At 37.5% G+C, this 19196-nt stretch overlaps 2 protein-coding genes across 2 annotated transcripts in view; one reads left to right on the forward strand and one right to left on the reverse strand.

Moving 5' to 3' along the window:
- Window positions 1-1979: 1979 nt before the first annotated feature.
- Window positions 1980-16858, forward strand: LOC135682790 (major facilitator superfamily domain-containing protein 12). Its single transcript, XM_065197827.2, has 10 exons — window positions 1980-2954; window positions 5903-6011; window positions 7588-7699; window positions 8960-9174; window positions 9982-10074; window positions 10768-10860; window positions 11739-11912; window positions 12714-12814; window positions 13105-13214; window positions 13588-16858. Exons 1-10 carry the CDS (start codon window positions 2428-2430, stop codon window positions 13905-13907), a joined length of 1854 nt encoding a protein of 617 aa, XP_065053899.2. The 5' UTR covers window positions 1980-2427; the 3' UTR covers window positions 13908-16858.
- Window positions 16859-16974: 116 nt separating this feature from the next.
- Window positions 16975-19196, reverse strand: part of LOC135682787 (ATP-dependent RNA helicase DHX8) — a 57662-nt gene continuing 55440 nt past the window's right edge. Inside the window, exon 28 of the mRNA XM_065197823.2 lies at window positions 16975-17416. The gene's annotated coding sequence lies outside the window, so the exon portion shown is untranslated. The remainder of the gene's footprint in view (window positions 17417-19196) is intronic.

The following is a 19196-nucleotide window of genomic DNA, read 5'->3' on the forward strand; positions in this document are numbered from 1 at the left end:
CTTCATTTTGAAGGACTGTAACCATGTTTTCTGGCGTTTATAGCAAAAAATCTTTTATAGTGAAAAATAGACAATGAGGCTACATAAACCAACACCCCTACGTCCCTAACATGTATTCCCCTTTTATTTTCATCGTTGCCATTAAGAGAACGAAAAGTATTCTGAAGAAACAGCTTTCAGCATTATCAAAATTTGTTTATATTTGGAAAAAAGAACTTTTTGATAGACAGCAAGCAAAGCGAGATTAAGAGCAAAATGAATAAACGTGACATGAATCAACACGGAATTTTTTCAATGTTTGGTCCTGGTTGATTACTTTTAGTAACCCAACGCGTAGAAATGTGCGCCCCTATGTTCGCCTTTCTAGATAAGTTTGTCTGATATTTGATAGATACTAATAAGTTAGAAATTTGATATTCAAATTCACTTATAATTTGGCGAAAGAGATATACCTGCTCGAAAACCCCTGCAAAAACAAAATTGTTCTTGATTCAAAAGCCCTAAATGGAGAACACTCTTATCCAGGTATTGATTGCTCCTTTGATTAAGCATCACACGATTTTGCGAAGTTTCCATTGAAATAACACCTGATATACTTTCTGTAGTTCAATACTATGCCCTGCTTAGATAGTCGAATGCTCATTCGTTTGAGAGCATCCATTATTTTGCGTCACAGAACAGATAAACATGGGACGAAACACATTAAATATGAAGATGCATTTATTCATCAGCTGAGCTTTTATACAAATGAGATTGCTCACTTGCCCAAGCAGGTGACAGCTCCTGTGCCATGTTGGTATGGGCATTTTTGTAATGAAGAGAATGCAAAATCGTAAATCACTCTCACCAGAGATTGATAGGAAACAGGTACCCGCTGCAGTAAACAACTGGCCATCAAACCTGACACTGAAATAGCAATGCCTCGTGGAAAACATTGTGATCAGCATGTTCTTTTGCATCTCGGTGCAAAATTCTAGGGAGAAAGCAGTTAGCCGTATGCTCACCAATATCCCCACTCGGATAATCCCTGGTTATGCCAACATTCGAGAATTCAAAGTTCCTAGCACAAAAAACCCGTATCACAAGGGCCTACCATTCAAAAGCGGTCTCGACATTTTTCAACCTGGGCAACCAATTGTGGTTTTAACAATGCAAAGGACGTTTTTCTTTGGCAAAGGAGGTACAGAACATTTCTTGGAGAAATAAGTCTTTATTTCAAAATCTAAGTTTTGAGTCAAGCTCTTCACTCATCTAGGGGCTCATGTCATTCGTAGAGTGTTAATGATGCATTTCAAAAGGAAACACATCAAGGTCCTTTTGATAGTGAACCTCGACTACTAAAAGTAATATTTTTTATATTCCTCCAAAATCTGCATTCAAAATTGGACCGTTAGTGGTTGATCCACCTCTGTAAAAATTCGCAGTTGGATCAAGCCTAGTGTGGTAGGGTTTGCCGCAACACTTGTAAACAACAATCAAGATGAATCTATGTTTTTTCCATAGTCCTACGCATTTTCCGACGAAATTTGAGTTTCTTATTGTTTGACACTACTTTTAAGTATCAAGTATTGGCTTGATCATGGGCTCCGACGCAGGTTGGAAAGTGGAGGGGCCAAGAGAAAGTGTAACAATCATAAAGTTTTTAAAAAAGTTCTATTGTTTTGCAAAAAAGTGAGGGGGCCATGGCCCTCCTGGCCCCCCCTCCCTTCGTCGGAGGCTCTGTTGATGGGTTGATTGGTTGCATTCTGATTAGAAAAAATAACATAAAATCAATCTAGATTCCTTAATCGTCTTTTTACCAGTATAATCTTTATCTTCACCTCAAGTAGATGCTTTTAGGAGAAACTTCCCGGAAGATACCATTCTGCACCGAACCCCTAATTCTCCAAATTATTATTACATTGCGAGGAGCTGAGACTGGGAAGGAGCTATGAAAGTTCACGTGCTTCAATTAAACGCTGTTCTACTGCGGCAAACAGCAAAGAGAACAATGGTGTGGCGTCAATGCACCGAGAAATTACATGCACGGGTTGAAAGTCCATGTGTATAAACAATCGGCAGCACGATCAAGCGTCGGGAGTCTTCTCGGAAAGATGAATTATTTTTCTTAGGAAAGGGAAATTCGTTTGCATTTTCGTGCAAAGATATCATTTTCACGGAAGATTGTTTTTCTCGTAGAAAATCCAAAGATTTGCAACGGCTTACATGTTTATGTGCTTCGCAAGTTATACCAGTTGAGTTCAACCTGTCCTTTATTGGATTACATCGTCTCTTGGTCAGTAAAAGAGTAGAAGGCATATGCAGATCCGTTGTGTGGTAACTTTGAAACTGAACATTTTGGCTTTGACAACAAAGAGCTACAGCTAAAGAGACCGGCTTTTGCTTTAAAGCAACGTGAAATCAAGAAATTTTGAATCAAGCAAAACAATGCCAGCGAAACTTTTTCAAAAGATTTGTGGTCACGGGAGAAATCCTGGAGACAGTGGAGGGAGCTCTCGGCGGCTGCCTCTCATCCAAAGAGTTTGCTATGGAGTTGGACATGTTTTTAACGATCTTTGCGCAAATTGCTGGTTTAGCTATTTGCTCATCTACATGACCAAAGTCATCTCACTTTCCAATGCAAACGCTGGTCTTATATTATTAATTGGCCAAGTGGCAGATGCCATTTTCACACCGTTTATTGGCTACGGTTGTGATAAAACCAACTGCAAGTATTATGGACGTAGAAAGCTTTGGCATTTGATAGGAACATTTTGCGTCCTTCTCTCCTTTCCTTTTATATTTAACAAATGCATTAGTTGTGAAAATGCCTCGTCTACAACCCTAGTGTTGTACTATGCCGCATTTGTTGTGGTTTTTCAATTTGGATGGGCAGCAGTTCAAATATCACATCTCTCCCTTATACCCGAAATTGCCAACAAAGTTAGCGAAAAAGTTGGCCTAAATGCAATCAGGTAAGAACACATTTCCTTCGATTTTAATTTTATGATTCCAAGGCGTTGTAGGCCTTTTTGTAAATGCAGGCTGCCACGAGAAACCTGAAAACAATGGCGATTTTACGGTATACACGTTAATACGACAAGAAAACAAGACTTAAGCTTGTACACGTGTTAGTTTTTGAAATACAAACAAAGGACAAAAGACGTTAATTGAAAATTGTAGCCCGAAACCCGTTCTTTTTAAAACATGTTCTTCCCTGCTGCTATCAACAAAATTTGTTTATTTATTAATATTTTCATTGTGTCGAATCAGCATGTTAAAAGACCTTATTCGCAAGGATTTGACGTCAAAATCTTAATTTCTTGGACAGCAGGCTATATCTCCGGCATATGAATTTTTATTACCAAATGAGAGAAAGGTAATGTTTCGTTAACGAGAACGTGGATTTCTTTCCAACCTTTTTATGTATAGAAGTTGAATGAACTGGCACGCTGAATCAGTTTATTCTACGATCTTGTGTCATAAAGATAGGAATATCATCGCGCCGTTCTAGAGGGATATGGCCCTACACAGTATTTAGGCTTGGCTTGCCCTGTTTTGCAGCGTTGTTTTGAATCCGTTTTAATCCCCTAATTTATTCGATCGATCGCAAGCCACATCGTGTTTCCGGACCATTTCGCAACAGTGTTTATAAAGCGGAAGTGTTTGTGTTACTCCTCCGACTGATGACGGACGCAATATGAAAAGGGTTGGGGCGCGGTGGATGATCAAAACTACATTCAATTTTTGTCAAAAATTTAGTACTGAACATTCGGAAAAAATTGCAAAACTTTCAATAGCTCTGAATTTCCGGGTTTTCCATCATGATTGCATAGAAGCATTGTATAAATTCTTGAAACATTCTTCAAACCAACTTCACCCTCTGAAAGACACAGTTGGAAATGTAATGCTTATGGCCCCTTTATCAGTTTGTAGAACGCTGTCTTACTAAATTCTTCTTTCTAAAATCCCTTCGCCATTTGCCGTTTGATTTAGGGTTGCTAGATGGTTTGCAAAAGGCGGGCAGACGGGTGACCAACTATAATCTTTTTTTTAAGAACAATTTTATAAGAACATGAGCCTCAAAACTGGTCAAAAGTTAAGAACAAATTAAGAACAAGCTGAGGCTGAGCTTCTGCAAATTGCAATTTTGAATAACGTTTTTTTTGTTAATCGAGGATTTTTGGCGATGTGTGGGTTCCTTTTCGGTGAATATTCAAATTTGTCAGCAAATTAAGGCTGTCTCACTCACTTTGTTGGCAAATGAGGCCTGAACACGTCCTTAGAGCGAAAAAGCTAGCAATAGCACTGCTTACAACCTTGTAATTTAAGAACAAATTAAGAACAATCCAGCCTCAGATTTTCAAAAAAATTAAGGACAGTCAGCCTGAACTTAAATTTACTGGTTCTTATAAAAAAAGAGTGTAAGGCCAAAAAGCGCTTAAAATGGCCAAATCCAAAAATTTCTTAAAGTCCACTACGCGAGTTTAGTATGCATTTCAGCGCATGCACGTTTTAGATGATTTTCCAAACTAAAAAAACTGAGAAACTTTCTCCTTCAAAAGAATTCATTTTCTAATTGTTAGGTTAGGTGATAATATTTTGAGTTTGTTTTACACAGTGTAGTATTATTCTATCAATTTAAAATTTTTGTTACCTAGGATGTCAAGTTAAGATAAAACAAGGGGATGCCTTCAAAGTTTCTCCTAAAAAGGCAAAATATAAGTAGGAGGCCAAAAAAAAATTTCCCAGGCAATTTATCTCTGAAAAAGGCCACCAATTAAAAATTTTGACCTGAAAAAGGCTAATCTGCCATCGCTGGTTTGATTCTAAGAAAGGAAATGGTGATGCCGTGGATAGCTTGCCCAGGCAAAGTCTTCAAAGCCAGGCAAGTGGTCAAGTTTCAATGGTTAATGGTTCCGCTAGTGATCAAATGATACTCAAAAGGATCACGATTCATGAAGCATGTTCAGGCTCATTAATTTATAGCGTGCATCTGCAGGTCGTTGCATTTATGGTTTCTTTGAAATGCATGAAACAACTCCTTATCAATATTTTATAACCTGTCAGCTTTTCAAATCGGGGGACAAATAAATGCTTTTCGTGTAATTGGGAACGTTCTCAAGGCAAAACACTATTTGTTCACGCATTTTGGCTGTTTTGCGACCTACGAGTAACCTGCTTGCCAAAATTACCAAGCAACTTGGCAAATATTGCTCCTATTCATCTTCTGCAAATATTCCACCGAAAAACAGTTTCTTATTACTATTTGCTTGCGTCATCTTTGTCAAAACGATGACAGGAGGCGTAAGCTTTCTGAGTAATGTTGCGCAACAGGCGTTGAACTTTAATGCAATCTGTTCATTTTAAAACCATAGCCTTTTTTGCTAGAACTACAAAGGGGCTCAATGCACTTGATATCCAAACTCTACCTGCAAAACAATAATGTTTATTTTAACCGTTCGCATAAACTTTAACATTAATTAACAAGTTATGAATTTTTATTCAAAATGGCTCCGAGCCACTAAAATCTTTAGGCGTATGTTGAAATGACATTTAATTCAGTATAAGTGTCAATTTTTCCCCATACAATGCCATTGAACCTCGAGAAACTAGCCTTGAGAAACAAATGAAAACAAGGCGGGTCTTTGGTGTGGCACTTTCGTTTCCTCAGCGCCGTCGACTGTGTGACCTCCATGTTTCTGGGCTCTGATTGAAATGCAATTTAAGGATCATAATTCGCAATATTTTTAAAAGTATAACGATTAACAGTATTGAACGAAAGGTCTCAAATAGATATCTGGGCTCTGATTTAAGCATTTCTTACAATGACACTGATTTGAAAATGTGAAAATATGTTGCATGGTTTGTCTTTTGTCAAGAAAGCTGTTCTATCGTATTCATGAAGTTCTGTTTTTTCTAGATCTGGACTGACATTCGTCTGTGGTATTTACGTGTTTGGTGCAACCTGGTTTTTGCTTGGAACGAATCCGGAAGAGAATGTGACAGGAAATGTCGCCCCACAGTTCATGGTATTACTTTTATCGTTATCTATTGGCATAGGGGCAAGGACCGCGGAAGCAAGGAGCTACGGGGGCTTTAGTCTCCCAAGGAGCTACGGGGGCTTTAGTCTCCCAAGGAGCTACGGGGGCTTTAGTCTCCCAAGGAGCTACGGGGGGTTTAGCCTCCCAAGGAGCTACGGGGGCTTTAGCCTCCCAGTAATTTCCAAAATGTACTTAAAATCAACCCAAAAGCTCGCTCTTGATTTTTATCATGTTTATCCCCCCAAAAAAGTTTTAGCCCCCTTAATCTGTTATATGCTCCGCGGTCCTTGATGGGGGAAATATCCTGTCACACCGTTGTCAATGATTAGTTGATCATCCATCCTGGCCCGGTTCAACCTTGAGCCTTTTCAGAACAAAATAAATTACAGAAAACCTTCGGCTGTATATTTTTGAATTTCTCTATTGAGAGAGGATCCCCATTCTGCGTGTGACTCTGGCATAACGCCTGAACGCTTTCACGATATTTTTCTTCAACTTCTTTCTTCAATGGCAAACCCAACCACCCAATTTATTGTAAACTTTTATTTATTTAAAGATATCGAATGCGTCACATTGGCTGGTTTTTGGTTTATTGCAGTTGGTTACTCTTATGAACATAAATATATCTGTCATTGACAAGCTTTCAAATCTCCCTGTTTTGCTGTTTAGTGATGTCACCCTATGGACATCCTTTCGTTTGATTTTACCTCGGTGATATCATTGAATAAGTTTGAATATAAATGAGGCAGGAGATGTGAAAGAATTTATATTTCGTTTCTTTGCATTTCGTAGAGTGACCTTTGTTGAAAGATGAGATCAAATTATGAGTAATTTGATCCTTTAAGGAGGATCCTTGCCTTAATTTCTTTCCAGGAGTATTTACTACCTAATAGACTTTAGTCCCTTTTGACGTTGGTCCTTTCATAAATTAGAAAGCAAAAATTTAAAGCTTGGCCAGAACAAACGTTCTTCGTCCATTATTGACAAAATGATTTAATTAGTTAAGTGGATGGATGATTCTGTCATGAAAAATATTGTATGAAAGTTTCGAAACGGATCTTCAACACGACAGAGAGAACACTGTAGAAAAACTCTAATCGTACAATTTTAGTAAATCTCTTTGAGATATGGCCAGTGAAGCTACTTAAAAATTACAGTTGTTTTGTCTGCTTCAAAGATTTAGAGCCAAGACCAAATATTGAATAAATAGTTCCTGCAAATCAAGAAAAAGGAAACGTTTATCCTCGGTTGTGCTACCTTTCGGCCAATTTCGTATAGCTTCGGCTTTTATTTAGAAGCGTTTTCTTTTCCATTCTATAGATCAAATTCAGGGTAATGAAAATTTGCTATTGTGACGTCATTACTGAGCCACTCCATCGTTCTAGGGTCTGAGGGTCTAAGGTAAAGAGAATATGAATTTTCTTGGGACCATTTTTGGTCTGGCTTTATAAGACCATTCTCGATCTTTTTCATTGAATGTCTAAGTGTGGTTCTTATGGTCAAGCACCAAAATCTTCAATATAAATATGAGCGGTTTCTTATGCCCATCTCTTCTTAATTTCAGTATCTCAGTTTCATTGTTGTTGCAACCGGAATTCTGTTTTCTGCAATTTTCCATGTCGGGACGATTGAGCCAAAGCATTATGTTTGCCGAAAGAAACCAGTTTCACAAGGAGGTAATACTTAAAACGTTATTTATTTCTTTAGTTAAATTGATATGATGACTATTTTAAAAACGTCTATCTCTCAATTTTATTTAATATAGTCGATCATTTAGCCAAGATCTACGCATTTTTAATCTTCACTGGATTATCTAACTTCTAAATGAAGCTTTTAGGGTCACTTTCAGAGGTGATCCCGTATGGATCCGATCTTGACCGGATCCCGTGTAAACGGGTGAATCTGGTCCAGATCCGATCCGTCTACGTTATTTGTTGTAAGTGAGACAGAATATTTTCAATTCAAGGTAGTTTGAATATGTAATCCGTGGCTTTTTGGCGCCAGAAAACCGAACATCGATGTGATATACTACTGTGTCGAAGAATTATTACGAAACTTTGACAATATGTCGTCGTACTTTGTCCTCATATTTTCCCAGTCCTGCCCATCTGAAAGCTTTGCAGTTTTTTAGTCCAATACTTCTTTTGAAAGTAGCGCAGTTTTTTCTTCAGTCAACGAAAATGTATCCTTTTTAGCGTTACCTCTCTCCATGTTCAGGTTTAACTGTGTTTTCATCACGCACGAAGTTCTGAAAACGTCATATGCGCGCCAATATTCGAAATGGTACCTTTGGATCCGATCTGGTTCAGGTCTCGTGTAAACGGGGTCTTAAAGTGTTCATTTTGAATAATACGGATTTGAAACAATAGATTTTGTCAATAGGAGTTTAATTTGAGTTTTCACTAGGGAGACTTTGTGCATGTCTGGTTCACATAGAGCCTTGACTCTCCGTGACTTGTCGCAGACAACTCTGCTTTATGTGAACACTTTGCGGCTATATGTGAGCCAGAAACGGGTGTGAGGCTATATGAGAGTGAGGCAATTGACTGAAAAATTTTTTGGAATTTTTGCTAAGTTGAAAGAAGCACACACGGCGAGAGACTGGGTGTTTAATGTGACGTAGACCGCAAGTCAATGTCGTTTAAGCTTGCAATCATTATTCGGCGCCTTCAGCAGAAAAAAAGATTGAGAAGAGAAGTCTCCTACTTTCATGTGCTTGACCTGTTACCTTTTGACTGATGGTACAGAATAATGACAAGAACGGGTACCATTTTATGCAAAAGAACGGGTGCCGTTCACATTCACACTGATCCGCACAAAAACAGAGGTATTCGATATCAGAAATTTCTCAATGGTGTAAAAGGTTATAATTGTTGTAAATAAGTTTAATAATAACAATGATTTTAAAGCTACATTATTTACTGCAACCATTTCAGATGCCAAGGACAATCTGCTTCATTCTCCAATTTCTTCGAACGATTGTGAGATTTTGCAAAGTGATATTACCACAGTCGCTGCTTCATCCACTGTTGACAGTGCGGAGGAGGCAGATGTCATAGATTCCAATGACCTTCTTGCTGATACAAACCTTAATTCGGAGGAGACATGCAGGCAGTGGATTGACTGGCTGAAGACACCATTCTTCTATAAGGTAATTCTTCTCCTTACAGCTATTCCCCATTCTTCTATAGGGGATAACATTATAGTTGTTCTGTTATTTTCTGTGATTTTCCCAAGGAACCATGAAAGCAGAATTCATTGACCCCTTTCGGAACAATTATTGAATAGTCAGTTATAAGGGTTCCTACTCTATAGCTAAAATTGAAGGCATTTTCATGAGCTTTCTGTGACGCGGTGGCGTAGCTAGAGGGGGGGGGGGGGGGTTAAGGGGGGCCAAAAACCTCTCTGTAAAGCTAAACAGCTATTTCGTCGGGAAATTTCTGATCATGTCGGAAAGATAACATGTTTTTTTATTTTTGTCCAATTGTTACATTTTTGAGAGAACAGTCTTTAAAGGTTATTATAACGATTTCTTCAGTTGTTCTGAATCAGATGGGCAACTTAAAAATGCCGTTTGCGAAGAGAAGACCATAAAATCTTCGATTTGTATGATTTATGACACATGACTTTGAGTAAATCATTAGACTTTATCTCCTGTTTTATTTCAGTTCTAATGTCGTCATGTTATGTCACAATTTTTTTGAATCTGTGTTAAATGCTTACCAATATGGTACACGGCAAGCGATGTGTTTATTGTAGAGGAATTTTAAAATATAATAAACTAAACTGAAGCGAACTGAATGTTTGCTAGATTTTTGTCGGAAAATCTCAGTTTTTCAGCCCTTTTATAAAATTTCCTATCTATGCCACTGTTGTGACGTATGTATATTTATCATCCAGCGACAAAGTCTCGTGATCTTTGATTTTTTTGACACTATTTTGATTTCTTTCATTCCAGATGGCCTTGATTTACATGTGCACACGGTTGACGTTGAATGTCTCATCTTCATACTTTGTGTTATATTTAACAGAAACTATGGCTTTTGAAAAGGTAGGAAACTATTTTTCGTCAATGTCGTTTTTTAAAGCAAGGCAAAGCAAGACCATCAAAATAAATCATTAGACTTTCTACGTCCAGTCGTGTTGTGGCTGGGAGATATGGGATACTAACCTCCTTCTATTTCTAAAATTAGGTCAGACTAAGCTGAAAGTACGAGTTAAAGGCTCCTGAAGCGCATAATCTGAGATACTTAACCTGAAGCTATAAGAAATCTGTTCCTCCTTCTACCAGATTCCCATTGCCACTTATTTCTAATTCTCCTTTTCAGCCCACTCTACTATAAAATACTATAAAAATTTTGATACGATTTAAGATTTACCAATGGCAAGGAGATTTCTAAGTGTGTTGGAGGAGCAATTTTTGCTTTGTGTGTAATTCCTTTAAATGCTGAAATATTTTTGAAAGCTGTGTTTTTGGCATGATTTCGAAATTCATTTCTCTTCAGGGCTACAGCCCCTTTGTTCATAATAAAAATTTACCCTTTTCTACTTTTGCTCTTTTAGTTTCTGAACATTAGTTAGAGGGCCCCTTGTTCTCTTCATGAAATTACACCCCTGTTTATCTTGCCAGTAATATTTGCAGCACAAATCTTCTAACGAACTTGATGATAAACATCAATCTAGAGTTTCCTAAGTTACTGAAATAGGTGGCCAAGCTAATCAATGAATCGAATTTTTTTTGTAGGAAGCAATTGCCTATTTCCCACTGCTTGTGCTCGTTAGTGGCGTCATTTCAAGCGGTTTGACAAAGGTTCTCACGAAAAGAGTCGGTGGACGAGTGCGTATTAGATTATTAACCTTACAGTGCAATTTTGAACCCGCATTTGCATGACAGAAACCAACCCATGCTATATTTTGGTTCAAGGATGATTTATTGTCACTGATAATGCCAAAGTTCCCAATTTTTGGATTTTCGCTAGCCTGCTGCCGTGCAAAACTTTACTGAAAACTATTGGAACTAACGATGATAATCAAAATTTGGCTCACAGTTAGATAATATTAAGAGCCCAAAGTATGTATGAATGAGAAAAGTTGAATAATTGTTTAACACTGGCAATATCCTGGATTGTTAGTTCATCCTGGATATTTTATAAGAACATTATGCATCAGGACAGCAGATCTCGAAATTTCAGAAAATTTTATTTTTTGTGGCATAGAATTATGTTACAAATCCTCCTTTCCCCTTTTTGGTATTTTCTGGCAATACCTCTATTATCTTTGGTATCAAGCATCTGCAGTGACTGGGGTATTTTGCGGAAGATTTTGCGGAGTAAATGCAACCTTGTATCGAGCTAAGAACTTTCTCCCCTTTTTTGTTGAGAAATTCTTTTGTACTTTTTCTTAGAGCAAACAATCTAAGGTATTGCCTTTTAAATAGAAGGCATTTTTCACCTGAAGAGCACGCTCTGTATAAATAATGAATAAGACAAGTTTTTTCTTTAAGTTCTCGGAATTTTGAAGAAATCCTGATTTAAAACGATTCATTTTTAGCAATTATTCTTACCAATTTCCCTTTTGATTTTTATTGATTTGATTGACTTTATAAACGGTTTGCTTATCAACATCAGTAGATTGCATCAATATTCTGTTTTGCTACTGTCTCATGCACAAATCGATGCGCCCCTGTCTAACACAGTTTTTATCGTCACCCTGCAGTTAACGTTTATTGTGGGATGCATAGCAGCACTGGGCTCCTTCGTGTGGCTTTTCATGGTATCCAAGGATGCCAGAGCCTCCGTCTATGTAGCGGCTCTTTTAATGGGGTGTGGCTGCTCCATTATGCTGGTGACGTCACTAGCGATGACTGCTGACTTGATTGGCACAAACAAGGTAATCACGCTATGAACTTGATAATCAATGTAGTTCAGCGTGTTCAGTGACTTTGTACATTAAGAAATATGATTTCGACATTTCGAGCATAACTCTTCAAATTTTTCTGCATTACGCTACGAATTGTTGAACAGTCTGTAGTGCAAGGTTATGAAAAGCAGTTTCTCTCTGGATGTATGCTCAGCTAGATACGTTTTGTTGGTAAAGCCTCCTTCTTCACTTATCGATGACACTGACGTACAGCGTTCAAAAATGGCTGTTATTAGTTCGTCTAAAGAAATATGGCTCCTTATTTTCTTTTCATCGATGGTTTACATGCATGCTAATTAAACCGTTATTAATTGGTCATTGTCATCCTCTTGTTCTCATATCTAAACTACGCATCTCGCTCTTTTCTTCAGTACAGTAGAAACCCACATTTAAGAACCTATATTTTTCAGTGTAGCCAAGATCGGCTGTTATTCAGATTAAGGCTTAGGTTCTTATATAATGGGTGCTTTCAAATGTTTTTTAAGTTGGTTTGTATGTCATCATAAATTATTTTACAGAACTGCCATCTGGGCTAATTCAAGTTATGCGTAGTCGTTTGAAAAGGAATTTTTTTGAAGAAAATCAGGATCTATAAGTTGCTAATAAAAATGGCCTAAAATACCACTTTTAGCCTACATGTTCTTGTAAAATTAAGTTCTTGTATGCAGACATTCAATGTATGTCAATGTAATCAGTATCTTAGTAAAATTGAGGATCCTTAGTTACTATTCCTCGATTGTTCTTTTTCAAGAAAATTTTTTAACATTCTAGGGCTCCTGTGCATTTGTTTACTCCGCAATGAGTTTTACGGACAAGCTTTCTTCAGGAATTGTCATTTACATTATTCAGCAGCTAAAACCAGTGAACGAGTCGTAAGTTACTAATGCTTTAAGTTGTTACTTAAAATTTTCATCAGAGGATCTTTTGTGAGAAAATAATGTCCAGCGTTTTACACATTTTTCCTAAAAAAATATACGCAAAAGACCTCTTTAATTTTGACTCGCGAGGATTTTTATCACCAATATTATTTATTTGGAGCATTTGAATTTCCTTTCTAAGATATCTCTTCAAAAGTTAAGACACATACAGCCAGTGCAACACATACGTCTTTTTACCGTAACATTTGTTATTCTTTTCTTGAAAAGGCCATTTTGTTTTTCAGTGGTGAGTTTACACGATACGTACAGACAACTGTTACAGGAGCATCGTGTCTGGCGGCCCTCGTATGCGTTATATTTTTCTTCCCAGCAGACTTCACATGGAAGAAAAAAGGTATATATTTTTCATTCTTGGCAAAAGCTTTTTGTAACTTCCTACGTTAATGAAAATTATTTATTGTAGAGTAAAATTCCATTTTTAAGCAGCTATAGAGTATAGTACGAAGAGAAGGTTGTACTAAAGTTTTGTCAAAGATGTTTAGTAAAGATATACAGAAACTATTTCATCTAGAGTAAGATGTAACACTCCATATGTTTTCCGGTGCGTTTTATGCGACGTTTTCTTCTTGACCTTTTATTTAATGACCCCCGATGTTTCCTGGACTCTCAAAACTTACGCTTGTCATCAGTGTTGACAGATCGGCTATGTTTGTGCCCCCCTCCTTCCAACTGTCAACATCACTTTATAAATGACCCTTGTTTTGTAGTATTCTTGCAAGAATCAGGAACTCAGACAGAGGCTGATTCTGATGCATCTGATTTGAAGAAGGATGTATCACATAGCAGCCTTGATGACGGGCAAGGTATTCACTTGGTTCAATCAGAACAAAATGAGGAGAACATCATTCAGGAAATGGATGCACCAGGTTCATCTTTAGATGAGAAACTCAAGAGACTGTCGTGGCATTCTTCTATGACGTCGTACATCGCATGGAGGCTAGCCTCGCCTCATGTGCCATCACCGACTGGGTCACCTTCCTTGGATAAGAAGAGTTGTCAAGATAGCAGCCCTGATGAGGTACTGTAACTAATGATAATTCATAGGGATGTTTTTTTGAGGTAGTATGTTTGGTGGATCTTCGGTATAAAGTCAGTTAAGTGCCATAGCTTGTCTTAAAGATTATAGTCAGAGGTTTTAAATGACGATTTCATTTCGTTTCAGGATAATTTATAAATGTTTGTATTGTAGGTGCATTTTACTAGGAGGGACTCAATTTTTTTGAAGAATGTTGATGTTAAGTTAATAAAGGAAGTAGATATGCTATTATCTTGTTTTATATCTGAAACACATTTTTATGGTTTAGAAGCGTGTTTTGAGAGAGTTGAATCTTCAATGCGGCTCGACGTTTCGTCTCGACATCGAGGCTGCTTGGTAAATGTAGTTTCATATGGTAGTTCTCAAAATAGAATCAATAGCCATGCATAATTTCAAGTGTTGCATACAATGAGTTTTGCAGGTAGGACTGCTTTTGCCTGGTATTTTGTTTGAGTCAATAAATCGTTGGCAAACAACCTATTAGAAATTGTAAACATTATTACGTATTTCGGGGTTTCATAGAGTTTTAGTTGTAAGATAATGCTTTGAGCGAATCGCTAAAATCTTAAATATGGGTGTTTTGACAACCATCCCGCATAATCTCGAATCGTTTGAATCGTGTTGCCATTGTTTCAGCTTATTCACTGATTTGTGTACAAATGTGATTTTTATCAAGCATTCCTTGTGAGGAAAATTCGTACTTCCATTGCTTATACGTTGCTAGTAATAGATTAGTATTCTGCTTTTTATTAGAGTTTAAATTTCTGTATTTTAGATCTGTTTGATTAAACAGGTTAGTTAAGAGAGAAGCAACGGATATAGAGCAGCAAACCTATACATCTATATTTATAGACGACCAATCATGATAAAATTCCCTTGTGTTACCAGATATTCCGTACAGTTATGTCCTTGGATACAGCTCAATGCAAATTCAATTGCCAAGAATTTGAAATCATTTTTCGAAACTGGGATATATGTCCATAGGCTCTCTTCAAATATTGTTGCAAGTAAAGAGAAGAAAACTCTGATCGGGTAATAATGACCACGTCAGCCATGTGCTGTGCCATAATCATAATTTCATTTGTTTAAATCTATATTCCTGGTCTACTTTTTAAAATGAGGATATCAAGATATCTAGGGAAGTTTACTTTATACAAAGGAACGTTATAACTTGAGTGTTAACTGCAATCTGATAGATCTTTGGCTGTGTCCCAATGTGGTATTCATGAAACAATTAGAGATTCCTTTTTGTCAATTCAGCGAACCCTTAGTTTCCTTTTGACCAACCCTGATCCTACATATAAGTCACACCTGTAAACATTAATAGATTGACTAAAATATCATAGATGTCGAGCTATAAGTTAAAGCATTGACAAGAATCACCTCAAAGATGAACAGTGAATGATTATGAGTACGTCTAATGAAGCATTGCTTTTGGAAATGAATCCCGAATACCAATAAATAAGGTTTTCGCTGTTTCCGTCTCACAATGCTTGTGGTATACGTGAAGTGCTCCTTATAGGCGTTACCCCAAGCCTTCGATAGTGATTGCAGATCAGGCCGAAATAAGGATAGTTCCTCGGCCTCGAATTGGTTCAGTGTCACAAACCATTAAACTCTTATGCTTTTTTCTTACTGAATTAGTTAAAATCATAAAAAGAACATTGGGCTATTGGGGTTATGGTGTCACATGGGGTGAAAACTGGATTCACCCGCGTTTCAAAAAGGGAGTCTTCGAAATGGATCCGGGTATCTAAACCGTCACAGGTAGCCTTAGTAAGTGCTAACGACGTTTGTTTAGGAGAGATCCTTGGAGACATTCATCTCACATATTTTAAGCCATTTTTCGACTGTCTAAACAAGGATTCCTCTTCCCCATTTATTTCTAGCTTAAAGATTTTTGTCCATTCACTGGCATTTACAAATAAACCCTTTAGTTAGGTACTTTATTTCCACTATATAGTGCATCCAAATACTGTACACAGATTAGGCCTAATAAACCTACACTTCTTAGTACCAGCACGCATTTGCACTTTTCCTACATTTACTAGAACTTTGCCGCAATTTTTTAGTTAATAAATATTGTAGACAGAGTATTCAAATACGAATTTTTTAATTGCATGAACCTTCGTAATATTTTATATGTTTGTGACAATCATTGTTTTTTACTGTGACAATCCTAGTGTTTGTTGTTGTTATTTCATTGTTTTGTCCAAATTATCGCTCTTTTTATCATTATTATCACTTCTTACTTTTATGATCATTATATTTACCATTCGAAAACATTTTCAAAAAGTTTCGTTTCCTTATATTTGTTGGTTGAATTGTTAAAAACTATTTAGACTCCAATTTTTTTTCATCGTTAATTAAACTTCTCCACTTTACACGTTTTCTTCTCAGTTCGAATATTTTCAGGAATTATACTTAACACCTCTGTGTAACAAGTCCAATAAGTTTTTCTTTTGACAGGGGATAGCGGGTAAATATGGCAGAGGGCACCAAAATTTGCCTGGGACTGGCAGGGGATGGGTCAAATTTGATCGGGGAAATGGGCTTCAAATGGAATTGTCAAAGATAATTTGTGTGCATTCTTAATACAACCATATCATAAGTTCAGATTTATAGAGAATCTCTACTGCCTTTTATTTTCAGTTTCTTAAATGGAGAAAATATATACAGCTATTTTACTTTTCCCCAGAAGTCTACTTTTTGTTAAAGAAACTGCCAGGGGTCGGCTTAGCTCCCTCTTAAAAAATCCCTGGGGTCATTGAGCCCTAAATCCCACACATAGTGTTCTTCTTCGGACCTGGCTGCACCATTACTTGCATTTTCCAAAAGTATTGTTAAGAATATTTAGTTGTAATCAATATAGTCGTTTGCATTTAAAGTGTCACTATGTTAAATATAAGAATCTCTTTAGTTAAGTGACATATTTCATAAACCGAATAATATGAGACAGATTTCAGCAGTGTGTTTTTAAGATCGTGTAGAACGGCTCAACCCTACATGCGATGCATCAGTAAAATAATGGTAAATATTTCTATGCGTAACACGTATGTAGTCAAAGCCCATGTATGACAACAGCTAAAATATTTTCTTTTTATCAAAAACGTCATGTGTTATTAAAGTTCTTCTTTTTTTGGGCTTTTTTTGTCCCCTGTAAATGTTGCCAGGAAGTCTTCATTGACCTGCCATTTGTCACCTCCCCAAAGTGCCCAGTCAGTGTGATCTGGCACAAGACAGCCAGAATTCGGATGTATATAAAGGTCCACCTTTGTTCCATTGGCGCTTCGATGTTGTGCAAACCAAGCTACTTTTGAAATGTAGTGCTCAAGAGGAATGGAGACGGCCCATTGTGCTACTGGGAATGGTCCTCCTGCACTTTCGGGTGGATACAGACAAAGATTTTCTTGATGGAACAGTCCCTCGCAAGGGGGGCCTAACTCGTCACCAAATTTGGCAACAAACTTTTCTAGAAGAGCCAATGAATGCTTCTTTATCTACAACAAAGACAACATGAATTTATTTTGACGTTTGCTCGAATGAGTGCATTTTCCAACGCACTGAAAGCATCAAAATTCGAAAATTTCTTCATCTTCTGCGGCAACCATGGCGCCACATCAGGTAATAACTATCGCGGACTGAACATTCTCGGATGAACTGTTAAAATGCAGTATGCTCGACAGCAGCAAAGAGCAATTGAAAATTTGACTAAACATCACTCAACATTGAACTGCACTGAGCATGACTCAATGGTCTAGTTTCTTAAGCATGGTATAGCTGCTTGAAGCCAATACCTGCCGAATCGAGACAGGTACTTTTTTAAAGGAATGCCTTAATTGCTGCTTAGCCTCAAAACGACCGACAAAAATCTTTTGGTAAGAGCCTTTAATTTTCCCTTGCCTTTCCCTTGCATTGGAGTATGGTCGGCGTCACGTTTTAAGCAATTTTGAGCCTACCAGACCCTTATTTTGGAAATCGTAGAGCAATACACAATATCAACAATCAGAAGATGGTTAGGTGGCAAGCAGCTGTATCCTGAACTGCATTAAGAAGGATATTCCTCCAAAGAAGGATATTTAGGATCCTATGATTCTTGTATTCTTGCACGACTGTTTGGCATTATTAAGAATGTTTCAAATGGGAAACCTCAAAGAAAAAAAGCAGGTGAACTTTCATCAGTGAACTGGCAAGTCACCGAATTTGAACCGCCTAGCTGCTATTTTTGTGATGAAAATGATGGTAATTCAGTGTCATTTATCTTAATAATTGCTTAATAATCAGGGGCAGTCATTTGGTCAGATATTGAGGACAAGCCCCTTTCCCCCATCTCGAATGTACTGCTTACAGTACAGGAACACAAACAACCAACAGCTCACAGGGAGGTAGATACCAAAGCAGAGCCAAATAAAGGTAGAATTTGAGAAGAAAACATGCAAGATCATCCTATTTTGTCCATTTTCAAATCCTGGTAACACCAACCTTAATTAAATTATAACTCATTCCCATAAGAAAGCCTTACTGCATTCACGGCTTTTTGCCAACCTGTTGCTACCATCTCTGCTCTCCATGGGTATTACCACAGAATAAGAAATCTTACCTTACCGGTGCTCTCGTCAGATACAGGGTTACCTTACCGGTGCTCTCATCATAACCCATACCGGTTAGGGTTTGGGCATGGACACAGATTAGCGATAGGATAATCTGTGCATTAATGCTGAGTCATTCACAGCAGTGGCAGAAATTGCGGGGGTGTTGGGGGAGGGGCAAGTTCTCCCCCAGATTTTGTTAAATTTCTGTTTGTAAATTATGTCATTTGTCGGCAAATTTGCTTGTTTTTGTGGGCATTTTTCCCCCAACTGAAAAAATAATTGCTTCCACTGATTCACAGTATAAAAAAATACTGCATTTGCTGTCTGATATACAGCATCTCGATTTTCATCGTTAAAACGATAACAGGAAAGTTCAATTTAATAGTTGCTTACCCTTTCGTTAAGTTCGTCGTACATAACATGGATATGCCACGAGAGAATATCAGGCGCCTGGCTACAGTCGACCTCCTCTTTTAGTTTCTCGTTTGGAGGCGAGTGGCAGAAGGATGCAACAAACAACGATGCGAGCAAGGCTACTATCTTTAGCATGTTGACAGCGATTTCTCGTTTCTCTGCAAAATGTGTGTCGAAGAAGAGTATACGCGAAACGAACCTTGTCTAGTTTAAAAAATGCGCAAAGTTGCTTAGAAGTCCTGCTGTTCTGCAAAACAAACCTCTATGCAACATT

The sequence above is a fragment of the Rhopilema esculentum genome, chromosome 16, assembly GCF_057945365.1.
Source record: "Rhopilema esculentum isolate cy_ngs chromosome 16, ASM5794536v1, whole genome shotgun sequence".
NCBI lineage: Eukaryota > Metazoa > Cnidaria > Scyphozoa > Rhizostomeae > Rhizostomatidae > Rhopilema > Rhopilema esculentum.

Bases quoted from the DNA above. Each gene is read 5' to 3' on its own strand.
- LOC135682790 (XM_065197827.2), top strand. From the start codon at position 2,428: ATGCCAGCGAAACTTTTTCAAAAGATTTGTGGTCACGGGAGAAATCCT. The intron at 7,700-8,959 runs GTAATACTTAAA...CAACCATTTCAG, and splicing joins GAAACCAGTTTCACAAGGAG to ATGCCAAGGACAATCTGCTT. The intron at 12,815-13,104 runs GTAAGTTACTAA...TTTGTTTTTCAG, and splicing joins CTAAAACCAGTGAACGAGTC to TGGTGAGTTTACACGATACG.